Raw genomic sequence first — 13108 nt, forward strand, 5'->3', positions numbered from 1 at the left:
CTCTCTCTCTCCAATGAGAGAGGAGATAGAAAATAGCAGCTCAGTCCAGGAAAGAAACAGCAGAGAACTAGATCCCATCAGAAGCCCTCCTGGCTGTGGTGATCTTGAGAGACCAAGCCTCCCTCCCTGCTTCTGCCAGGAAACCTACAGGAAACCACTCCAGCCTGAGAAGTTTCCCCCAGAAATTTGTGACAGAAATAAGAGCTGGATTGATTTTCCTTTTTTTTTTTTTTGCAACTATTGAACCCACAAACAGCATCAACCTGTATAATGAAGATAAGAGAATCCGCATTCAGACTGAAATATGAAAGGAGAAAAGAACGATATTGATAAAACCTTTTTTCTAAATATGTGAAAGCTGCATGAGATAATACATGTAAAGCCTTTGCCTAACACACAGCCTTGTATGAGTGATTATTATGCTCAATTATAAGGTCATGTCCATCTTCAGTATCAACCAAAATGAAATGAACTGACTTTAATATATCAATCAAATGACCAAGGTATCCAGTCAAAGAAAAATAAGAAAAGAGAGGATCAGAGGAGGAAAAAGAAAAAGAAGGATGAGAAAGAAGAGGAAAAGATATGGATAGAGAAAGAAAGTAAGGATCTAAAGTCTAGAATCAAATTTTAAGATTAAAAGGCTACCTTTAATTTCTGACATTTGCCTGTTACAAATTAGTATGAAATGCTGTTATGCAAGTCTATTTAATTCAGTCAAAATTGACATTTTCAATAAACATGTGCCACTTAGAAGGCAAAAAACTCCTGGAGAGATTAGGGAATTATGTCAAGTAGTGAACAAACCCAAGATGTAGATATTGTATATATGTGTGTTGGGATCAACAAAAACTCCCAAAATTTAAAAGTATGATCCAATTCTTAGAGGCTTTTTATCATTATCTCCTCAAGGAAAAGATGCTCCCATATGGGAAATATGCAGAGAAAATAGGAACACGTGATGGTCTTAAAAGAGATTCATGTTTCTATTTGCAATATGGCAGACCAGGTTTTTAGGTCAAGCCTTTCCCTGAAAATAAATATAGTAGATATTTCTCATTTTGATAGACTTTCTTCATGGACTTTTTTGAGCACCAAACAAATACATTTTGGTTCCCAAGTTGAAAGAATTCACTAGGAACACGCAGCGTGGGAAGTGTCACACATACACATGTAACTGCAGAGCTAACACAAAGATCAAAGCAGAGTGAATGTCACCTGAAAAGGACTTTGCACAATGTACTGTGATCTATATTTGAGGGATGGGCATTGCCACAGTGGTATGGGCAAGGTGTTCCAGACAGAGAGTGTAGGCAGCCTTTCAGAGGCAATGAGACAGCAAGTGTGTGGGTGGAAGAGTCAGCTTGGCTGGCACAGAAGGCCCTGCCAGAGGAAAGAACATCCCTAACATCCTTATTGGCATCTTCCATAAGATTTCTGCAGCAGTTAGCTTGGGCCATTTTATGAGAAGGTAGTAAATAAACTCTGGTGGATTCATTGAGCCACCCTGACTCAGATGCAGCCTATATTTTATCAAAGATTTGTTTTGTGTCTAGATGTCTCTCCCCAAAGCCTGATGCAGTCATAGGGTATGGACTCTTCAGAGATGGTGGAATCTAGAGGATATGATTGATTCATGGTCCAACAGTGAGATGAAGGGTGTGGGTGCTACACCTGCCCTAGGGTAGGTAGCCTGCATTCACCATAAGGAACAGGAAGTTATCTTTTGCTTGTTGTTTTTGCTGTCTTCCCCTGCCATGAACTGATGTCCCTCTGCCATGTGCCTCTCTGTCTTGCAAACAGCCAGTTAAATGCTGAAACCTCTACAAACTGTGAATTAAGCAAACTTTTCCTCCCTTAAAGTGTGGATTCTGGTATTTTGTCTCAGTAATGAAGGAAAAGTAGCTGAGACACTTACCCCAATAAGAAATAAAGCTAAGGAGTGATGGGGCAACGCAGACCATCACATGGAGGAAACACTGTTGACCTTCAATTCTGGAAAACTAAGGCTAAACTAAAATACTAAACAAATTCTCTGTGATAACCTGTTTATTTTGTTCTGTCAAACAAAGCACACACAGAAATGCCCCCAAGATTCCAAACAGAAAAGATACAAGAAACTTCAGTCCAGAGAACCTTCTCCTCTGACACATCCCCAATTCCTTGGTGTTCTTAGACAATTTCCTGCCTAATAAAGGAGAAGACGGATACCTTCACTACTTAAACTGGTCATGGAGAGCCTCTTCTTTTCTTTATTAAATCTGAGGATTATTGCTTAAAAAATTCATTCACAGTCATAAACTATTCAGCCACTATGTTTAGATTAAACATGAAAATATTCATATATTTGTTATCTATCTCAGTTGCTCTGCATGAAACTGGATGTTCAAAGGAAATTTCAGTCTGGTAGTTACACATAAACACCAACAATTGCTTTGATTTTAAAAGCCTGTATCAAGGGCCAGGCAAATAGGTCAATGGATTAAAGCGCCTGCAGGGAGCGGGAATTCAACTCCCGGGCCTTATGGGCCGGCTCCGCCCCCAAGACTCACTGAGAGTGGGCGTGGTGGCACGAGCCTAATCCCAGCACTTGGGAGGTTGTAAACAGGAGGATCACAACAAGCCCGATGTACAGAGTAAGACCCTGTAGACCCTGTCCTAAAATGCAAAAATAAATAAATAAAAATAAAAGCCTGTATCAACACTTCTTTTCCTGAAAAATTTCACAATCCCTACAACTATTAATTTGAATGCTTGGGCTATAATGTTTAAAAACAATTTAAAACCACATAGTATGACTAGTTTCATAACCTGTAAGAAACCTTTTTTTTTTTTTCTTTCTAGGCCTTTTTTTACCTCTTCTTTACCCCTTTAGAACTGGAGATTGAGCCTAGGGCTTTCACACTGAGCTACATTTTTTTTTTAATTTTTTTTTTAATTCGTGTGTGTGTGTGTGTGTGTGTGTGTGGCCAGCTCAGCCCACCAGGGGGCGGGGCTGGCTGGCATGTGGTGCTGGGGGATTGAATGGCGGTTAGTTTAGCTTGTTCTACGTAGGTGTTTTAGACCACTGAGCCATCTCCCCAGCCCCTGAGCTACATTTTTAGCCCATTTGATGCAGGGTCTTGTTAAATTGCTGGGCTCATGTACTCCTGCCTCAGTTTCCCAGAATTCTGGAATCACACACACACGTCACCACACTTTGATCTTCCCTTTTGACACCAGTGGAGAACCTGTGTGGTAATATGAAATGGAAACATCCTAGAAAAGGTGTCCTCTGAGTGTATCCAGATTGCTAGTTTCGTACTAAAATCCAACTGATTTCTCCTCAATATACCCCAGAGTATGATGCATCATCCTGGGGTTTTCCATATCAAGGAAAGTTTTGAAGTTGTAGATTAAAAACCTCCACTGAAACATATGCATTATGTCACTTGAAACAAGGCCATCTGCAAATGCTTTACAAAACAGTTTCCTTTGTTCAGCAGAGGAAGGCCGGATGACGCAATGCCTAGCTTCCAGCTGTGCTTCTCAGGGGTGATTTAGCCTCTGTGTCATTTGAGACACTCCTGACCACTCGCTGTGCAATTTTGATGATGTGCTCAAAATTTTCACTTATAAGGAAGAGGGGACAGAAGTGGCATGAGAATGTATGTGCACCCACAAAGCACCAGAGAGATGCTTATCTTTTTCTCTGGCATTATTTTTTAAACACAAACAGTTCTAAAGGAAGAAGGAAGTCAGAGACCTTAGGGATTCACAATGAAGGAAATCCTTCCACAGGATGAAACTCCACATCCTATAGAACATACATAAACAGCATAAAAGCCGGATAGTATCATGATTTCTCTGGAGTTTTACATGTTCCAAGCTTTTTAAATCACTAATCGTTTTATTCTGCCAGACTAGATGAGCTAATAATTTGGCTGCTTCATCTTTAGGAGGTTAAAAGGCAAGCAGAGAAAAGGCCCTGAATAAAATGTAACCAAGATATTTTGATTTCAGCATTTTCTTTATCATTAAGGCCAAATATTAAACAACTAATACGCAAAACAAGAATGTTGACTTGAAACAGCTGTTTTATCGCCACTTATTGAAGGAAAATTTTGTCCCAATTGTTTGTCATGTTGTGAGCAAAGAATAAATGTCTAATAATATTCTTAACTTTTCAGATTGATGTGGGGAAGTATTGTGTATAGAGTACCACGGTCCAGTCTTTGGTCAGAATCCCGAACAATATTTTATTTTAATTACACTGTATAACTTTATCCCACGATAGATATCCTGTGCCAAGGCAGAATGACATTCTTAAAATATAAATAAGATTCATGATTGAGAATCTGATAAGAGGACTACAGGTTTCATGCTGTACCAGCATGACTGGGTCTGTTCCCTCGCTGGACTAAGAGGCAGTCATGGATTTTTCCCTCTTGTCCCCATCATTAAGAGGAATGTGAATTAACACTAAGCCCAAAAGTTATCCACTCTTTGACCCTAAGGGCCAGATGGGGATTTTGCATGTTTGTTTTGTTTCTGTTTTTAAAACTGGACACAAACTGTGGCCATAGCAGTGGGAGAGCGGAAGGAACTCTCTGATCTCCGCCTGAACCTTACTGCCTGTCGCCCACATGCCTGCCCGCCCCAGGTCCACAGGGTTAGTTTCTGGTGACCACTGGTATGCTTAGATTTCTCAGATGTAAGAAGCACATGAATTCTTTCCATGGGGACACATGCTTTCAACTCTGTTTTATAATGTGAGCAAAGGAAAAATTGGAACCACTTAAGGAAGTGTTTCACATTCTTAAGTCACTGGGCATACACACACTGGACCATGCTCACATAATTCTGTAACTGGAATGACAGAGTAGAGCAACTCATGACAGATACTTCAAGTAGACATTTAGTGGAATGTTGTGTAGAGAAATACTGCCTGTGGCTCTGTGGTTCTTTCAATGAGTTAGCGGACACAAGGTGTCTACCACAGTTTCTAGCCCACCGTCCCCTTCCAGCAGAGCTGCACCTCCACATAGGCTATGAAATGCTCCAGCTGGTGTCCTATGTGTCATTAGTCCTTGGCTCAGCACCTGCCCAAAGTCCACATAGATCAGTCCATGTGTGTTTCTCAAAACTGAACCCACAGATCACCTCCAGCTCAAACATCTGTTGAAGTGAGACTAAAAACAGTAGATTTGGACTGGCAAGATAGCTTAGTGGACTAAGTACCTGCTTAGGCAAATGTGGGGACTGGGGTTTAGTCCCTCGTACTGCATGCCTCACCAGCCCCAACCCTGGACACACTAACATGGCACCTGAGTCTGGGCATGGTGATGCACACTCGGTGACCCTCCTGTCTTCAGCCTCCCCAGCACTCTAGCCTGAAGACCTCCTAAATCCAGAGCTCTGGTGAAGGAGCTATGAATCTACCTTTTTCCCTAGCTCCCAATGTAAATCTCTAAAGCTTGAGAATTCCTCATAAAAATACATTAACTTAGACCCTGAAACAAAGATTTTTACACCTTGTCAACAGAGCCTATTGGAAAAATTACTTGTTACTTTTTACATTTATGCCCTGAGTGTTTAGGGATGGCTAATTCAAGATCCGACTGCAGGTCTGTGTCAGTGTCTTCCATGCTGAAGTTAAGATTCTGTTAATTTCGTAAATCTTTCTGCTCTAAACAAGAACCCATGTCATTCATTCATGATTTTGTTTACTTGCAATGGGGAAAAAAATCTATCTTCTAATAAGTTTTTTGGCATCCCCGTTGTCAGAAAATGAAAAACACATAACTGTGTTTCTCTTATAGCCTTAGCAACCGCAATCATGTAGCAATTTTCTTGCCCAAGTATAGCAATCTGTTCAATTCTGTGGTCTAAGTATATTTACTCTTTCTCCTCCTTTTAAGTGCACTATGTTTTGTTTTACATTAAAATGACATATTGTAACTGTTGTGGTCAGTGGTGACCTCTGAACCACCCTAGACAGGGTATAAATTTTTGCAAAGTAAAGAGCACATTTTCTTGGAGCTTTTAGTTCTTGGCATACAGCAATTCCTGAATGGCCACTTGAATCAATAATGAAAACATGCCTGTTATATGACTCAGGACTGGTACTTCTCTATTCTGACCAACTGAGTCTCTTGGTTGATTTGTATGCTTGGGCCTATTAGATGTCTTGCTCATCTCCTTTTATAAATGCAAGCCAGAGACAAGGAGTTATGATACACTTCCAGTCTTTCAGAATACATGCTCCCTTTATAGGCTATGAATTTCTGAAGCAAAATAGCATCTCCATGGCTACCTGACACAGTTACTAAATCTGCCAGAGCTTTCTTCTATGTAACTGGGTTGGTACCAAAATTACTACAGCCAACACAAGTAGAGGATTTGCTTCTCCAAGTCCTATAGGGGGAGACATTGAGAATCCAGCTAAAACCCAGCAATATTCCTGGAGTGACAATATCAAAATTTGCTTTGGTAGCAGTCAAGTCTCATATATAGCAATATTATATGGATCATTTTCCCCTAAACCTCCCAAGGCCTGTTCATCACTGATGGCAACTACACATCTATGACAGGGTTTTGGTTGGACCAGTAAAGGCTTTCACTCAACTTGGGTTAACCATAGTATATGATTCCTTTGCTTTCCTCTCTACCCTACAACACAAAAGCATTGGTTGCCTAAGCTTCTCAGTGCTCCAAGAAGTTTCTGTACACATCTTTGCCATGAAACAGCTTCCATCTTAGTCCAAATCAGACACAACAAAGAAATCCTCCCTGTAGCATCCCCATTAAACTATTATGCACATGACCTAGTCACAAAATTCTTTTAAAAACAATATAGCAAAAGGTTTACATGCAGAGGGCTTATGCGCACAAGTTTAGGGATCAAAAAGACTACCAGGACTCAGGACATAGCTCTTCTCCTTGTTATTTGTGTGTCATTGAGCAAGTTATATAACCTCCCTAAGACTTAATTTTCTCATCTGAAAGTACAGGAATTAATATACTATCACAAGAGTGGTGGTTCCAATGAAATGGTTTAAAAATGCAGCATATGGCAAACATAAATAGACATTTATCAGGGCCAGACAGATAGCTCAATGGACTAAAATGCCTGCTTAGGCAGGTGTAGTGACCAGGATTTCATCCCGAGCATACCATGCCAGCTCTGCACCCAGAGCACACCGAGATGGCGACTGAGACTGGGTGTGGTAGCGCGGGCCTGTAATCCCAACACTTGGGAGGCTGAAAACAAGAGGATCACTATGAGTCTGACCTGTGTTGTGAGACACTGTAGAACCTATGCTACAATGCATTAAAATAAATAAATAAATAAACACTTATCATTTATTAGTACTCACTAAATTCTTTGTTCTTGATGTAGGAGATACAGCATGGCAAAGCTGGCTGGCCTTCACTCCACAGATGTCAGTGGGACCTGTCAATTACAAGACCACAGAGCAATGCCAGGACCACTGTATAGAACTTCTCATGAGCTCCCACAAAAGGTGGACAACATAAAGAAGACCAGCGGCCACAGGACACTCACTGTCATGACTTCCCACAATAGCCCAGACTGTATTTTTTAGACTCAGTGCGTACTGTTATATTTGCTCTTGTCCTCTTTTTCTCTTGTTCTACACAAGTTCACTCTGCAGATCTGGTTTCTCCCATACCCATTCACCTCTCATTTTTCTTTTTTTTAATTAATTTCATTGAGAAAGAAATAGCAAGGAGACAGTTTCAAAACAAGAAGTAGGACAGTTACAATAATTAATATATTGCATATTGCTGTCTTCATAGTAGTTATTCAGAGTACAAGATGCAGACACGATATCTTTCTAAACACTATTAGTTCAAATTTTTCTTCTCAATGAACTAAGAGAAAGTAGTTGTATATCTATCCTAACTATTTTGTTTATACAGATATATATTTTTTCACTACAAAATGGTCCTTCATTTATATCCCCCTTTTTTGTTTAGTTTTGTCAGAGATGGGTATTCTATTACCATTCCACCCCTCACTTTTCAAATAAACTTTTTGACACCATTTTTGGCTTCTCTAGTCTAATTCTTTATTCAAGGCAAAAAAAGATCTGGAATACTGATTGGTGAGGCATTTCTAAGGGGACTACCTGATCATATTATGGTGGGCCAGCCAGGGGTAATGTTTTGGTGTGGCTATCAAGCAAAGCACTTTTTATTTCTTCTAAAATGCCCCAAAGTGTTTTTTCTCCCTCTTTCCCCACTCTCTTCTCTAGGTGGGAGTGTGGAAGACTGTTCTGTAGGCATAGAAGAAATTATTTGCTGCTTTTCTAGCCATGGGGAATGGAGAAAAGAACACAGATACTTGTTATCGTTTCTAACCATCTATGTTCACTCCACGGGTATCCTTGTTGTCTGCATGTTTGTGCGTTGTATATTTTGATGAATTAGCCTAGTCTCCTCATACCTCAGTTTGTAAGTGGCTTTTTCTTGGTTTGTGTGTTTTTTTAAATAAAAACAACTCTACATTTATTGGCCTTCAGTAAAGACATAAGGGTAGTCAATATGAACAAATGTTTTACAAACACTCCTAGGGCAAACCACTTAAGCAACTGCCTTTTTACATATCATCATAATTGCCATTACCTCACTTCCCTGTTTGAATTCATTGATCATTTCTAGTTGGAGACACTTTGTAGCAGAGTAATGTTATCTCCTTTTGGCATGACCCGATCTAGTTGTTTTCTTGACTTTGTTTTAGAATAAATTTCTTCTGCATCATCTAATACAAGGTTCATGTACTCATCAAAACCAATAATACAGCCCTCTACCCGCATGTTCACTTGCTCATACAACCACACCTGGATCCGGGATCTATTCTGCAAGTATCTGAAGATGAGGTTGATGGGCTGCACCATCACCTTCTGGACTTTCTGGCTCTGACCCTGGTACGCCATGGAGGAGCCCAACAAAGACAACGCCAGCCACCACGCTACCTCTAGTGGCAACTTGGTTTGTATTTTAGTCAGGGATATAGCCACATTATCTTGCCATATAGCCAGCATCCATGTGGCCTTGCCAAGTAGCCAGCTGCTGTCTTGTCTTATTGTGTGACTATGCATAACTGTTATATAGGCAAGTGCATCACTGGCCAGTGGTCATCTTTATGTTCTCTCCCTTTTCTTTCTTTTTTTAATAACTGGTTTTATATGCTAAGCCTCTGGTTTTAAATAGCATATGAGCTTGTGAGAACAAAAATGGAAATTTTTCTTTCTTCCTATAAAAAAAAGGAAAACAGTGCACTCTCCCTTTAAGAACTCATGAGGCCTTTACCACCACCAGAAGACCCCTGCTGCTGGTAGGCAGATGCAGGTCTGAAGGCAAAACAGGGGAGCGTGGCCTTGGGGTTGGAGGATGATGAATATAAATGCAAAAATAAAAAATCTTGTCTATTTTTAAATGTCCATTGTTTGGGGCCAAACCAAGTCCAAGACTGCAGTCTCTGTCCAAGAGCTTGCCTGTGGCCATCATCACCTAGCTTTGTGCTCCCCCTTTACCTACAGACAGGTTGAAGACTGATGCCTCAGGACTGAGCAGAGCAGCTGATTAAAGTAACTGAGTATAAGAACAGAGTCATCCCAACTCTTAGTACTTATTCTGTCAGAGTAAAGGCCAGAGATGTTTTCCCCTGGTTTCACTCTGGTTAGGTAGAGTCATCAAGGGACTTGAAATACCAGCTAAGACATGAAGAGCTTAGAAAAAATACAGGTTGGCTCGTCTGGAGTCCAACATGTTGTTTAAAAGAACTATGTTTGGAAAAGTTTTGCCACTCCTTCATGGGAATTTGGACTAGGCCTAGCCAACAGATAGCCCAGCCCCTTGTCCGTTGTGGGTCCCAAATATGGAGGCAATAGAACTCAGGGACTATGTTATATGTTTTTATGTTCCCAATACCAGTATCATCCTAAGAGCAGAACAAGGACATCCATTCAAAGTTATGTAAAAGTCTCACAAGAGACATCTTGTGGACTTCAGGTCTCCTCCTTAGGCTTGGGACATCACCTTAAGAAATGGGCCTGTATCCTTCTCTTTACAGTTCCCAAGAGAAGCAGGTGGGAAATCCATTACATGCAGATTTCACTGTCATCACCTCTAGCTTGTATCCTTGAAGGATGGAACAGGTTTGATCCTGACAATTTAAAACAAGAACTACTTATCTACTATTATAATATGTCTGGGCTCAATATGAACTAAGAAGTGATAAAAGATAGGTAAGGGGTGGTACTGAATTAGGGGAATGACACTCTCAACCTGAAAGTTACCTGGGACAAGTTTGTGTTCTCTAAAACTGAAGAATGAATTTTAGGAACAAACAGAGGCTAGGAGCAGAATATATTTATTGGGGTAAAAAAAGAAAAGGCTCCTGTCCTAGACAGGGACAGAAGGAGGACCCAAGTGGGTTGTCCCAGGAAGCTGCCTCTTCCAGGGACTTTTATAGATAAAACCATGTGGTGAGGTGAGTTTAAGATGAAGAACATGGGAACTTGCATAAGTGGGCATGAGGTGGGACAAAACTATGGTCAACCAATGAGATTACAAGCATCATTGCTCAGGTAAAAAATGATTAATTCCAGAACCAAATGGGAAAGTGAGTCACATAGCAAGTGGGCACGAATATAGAACAGGACTTTATCAGGTAGCCAGCCAGTAGCAGTTGGATTAGTGACTCTTCCTGGCTTCCTCAAGGTGATGATCAATCCCAGATGCTTATCTTTAGGGAGGTAAACATTTGTTTGATCTGTGGTCTCTAGGTCTGGCCCACAGCAGGAGCATCCATCTCTCTCCCAGTTGCAACTTACCTTGTCTTCGTGCTGTCTCCTTGAGGACCTGGCCCTATCTGACTGCCTATAATATTTCTATCTAATTTAGTTGCCTACAACAGTACTTAAAACTATGAGACTATTCTCCAGTTGCACTGTTTCTGATCAGAACATAAAAGATGGAGTGAAATGCTTTGTATTCAGGCTTTAAAAATTCTATATCAAAAGAAATGCTCAAGAAAGATAGTATTTAATGAGAACCTCAAAGAAGACAAAGAAGGTCATCCAGGAGATTGACATTGTTCTAAGACCCCCATTTGTGTCTCAGAAAGACCTGAGTCCTGGCTGATCTATTTAAGGAGGATAACTATACTAGGAGGTCACCTCAACCTCCCCCTACAATCCTCAAAACAGGTCCACCCCCTCCGAGTGACCAGGGGTCTCTGTTACAGCCTAGTACCCCAGAGGATCCCCACATTCCTCAGCTCCCTGGGCAGACTCCTCAGCCTCTTGCTGGGAAACAGATAGCTTTAAGCCACTCAGGTCACACCTGAAGTGATGCTTCTTACTAGTTTGGCTTATAACTTGTTCTGCCCCAAGAGAAGTCCTGCAGTGAGGGAATAGTATTTGAACATATGTTCCTTTTTAAGTTTTAGATGTCCAACAATGCAAAGAATGACTAGGTCAACTGCCAGAAGACCCTCATAAGTTTGCAGATGGATTCTAGACTTTGATTTTTGCTTTTGACTTATTATGGTGAGATGTCCTTGGCCACACATCTTGGCCACTTGCTGTACTTTAGATGAAAAACAGAAAATCCCATAAGAGGCTACAAACTATCAGATTAACAATATACTGTAAGAGGAAGAAAACCACCCAGAAACAGCCATTCTCCCTTCAACAGAGCCAAACTGGGACCATAACACTCAGCAAAGACTAGAAATGATGTCTGGTATGCTAGCTACTCTTACTGGGGATGAAAAGTGCATTAAAAATTCTGTCAATTATGATAAAATGAGTGGGAAAATCCAGCTTTGTTTCATAGCTGATTAGCAAAGGCCTTTTGCAACTACACTAATATAGGCCCATCTTCTATGAAAGGAGAGGCACTAATGAGACATTTCACCTGTCAGTCAGCCCCTGATATTCAACATCAGCTACAAATACCAGATTGGGCTTCAAATTCCTATGACCCAACTGCTGGATACAGTCTTTTCTGTGTTCAACAATCAGGACCCAGAGGAAAGACAAAAGAAACCCTGTGGCTGAGCTGCAGATCTTGCTTATATTTGGCCCACTCACATCTTCCCTGCTACCCCCTGCACAAAAAAAAAAAAAAAAAAAAAAAAAAAGTCAAGTTTATAGCTATTGCAATTGGTAATGCTTTAAACTCACCTAGGTCATCTAAGGAAAACTCAAGGGTTTTTTTTTCCAAGGAAAGGGTTCCTGTTTCAAGTCCAAAGGAACTGGACACTGAGAATGTGACTACGCCAAGCCTCTGTTTGGACCTTGTTCTGTATGTGAGACAGTTAACACAAAAGACTCTTGGCAGTGGAGGTCTGACTGGTCCCACTTCTAGAGAAAATCTAGACCAACAAGAACCCTTATTTTCTGTTCTGATGATTAACAAGGCCCAGGGGAACCTGCAATGTCCCTGTCCACAGACATCATCATCTTTTCTAAGGACGCCTAGGTAAACTTGGATGTTATAAGTGAACCAACTCAACTGCTTATAGAGACAGAAGCAGCTCATTGTGCCTTTTGGTATCCTGTAGAACACTCTCCTCTTAGTCTATATCCACAGTTGGGGTCACTGGGACTCCTACTTGTAGATTCTTTCTTTACTCCTCTTCTGAAGTATCTCTTTGAAAGTCAAACATTTAACCTTGTATTTCTAATTGTCGCACAGTGTGTTACTCCCTTGAGAGGGAGAGATTTACTAGCAAAACTGGGGGAGGGGGGTGCAATCCTCATTTATAGCCAAGGATCCTACCACCAAACAATAGTTTTATTCTTCCTGCAAATGGCATGCTTTTGTAGATATGAATACCTAATTTTAGACTAATGGCAAAGGCTTTGCATTAGACAGAAAAAGCCATTGACTCTGTGCCCCTAGAATGGACAAAAGAGACTGGCAATGCCTTTAGAAAAATAAAATATGCCCTTATACAGGCTCCATCACTGGCAATACTAAATTTAACAAATAAACTTTCTTTGGCATGCACCTGGCTGTTGTGGGAAATGGCAGCGCCCAGGCCGCCAGCACCAAGTGATGGCTGGCTCTCTGTCCCCAAGCATTTGATGAG

The 13108-nt window shown here is 40.8% G+C and overlaps 1 protein-coding gene across 1 annotated transcript; it reads right to left on the reverse strand.

Moving 5' to 3' along the window:
• Positions 1-8634: 8634 nt before the first annotated feature.
• Positions 8635-8976, reverse strand: LOC101571807 (small nuclear ribonucleoprotein E-like). Its single transcript, XM_004626649.2, has one exon. The coding sequence runs from the start codon at positions 8937-8939 to the stop codon at positions 8661-8663; it is 279 nt and encodes a 92-aa protein (XP_004626706.1). The 5' UTR covers positions 8940-8976; the 3' UTR covers positions 8635-8660.
• Between the last annotated feature and the right edge of the window lie 4132 nt (positions 8977-13108).

Source organism: Octodon degus, unplaced genomic scaffold, assembly GCF_000260255.1.
Source record: "Octodon degus isolate 3935 unplaced genomic scaffold, OctDeg1.0 scaffold00016, whole genome shotgun sequence".
NCBI classification, from domain to species: domain Eukaryota; kingdom Metazoa; phylum Chordata; class Mammalia; order Rodentia; family Octodontidae; genus Octodon; species Octodon degus.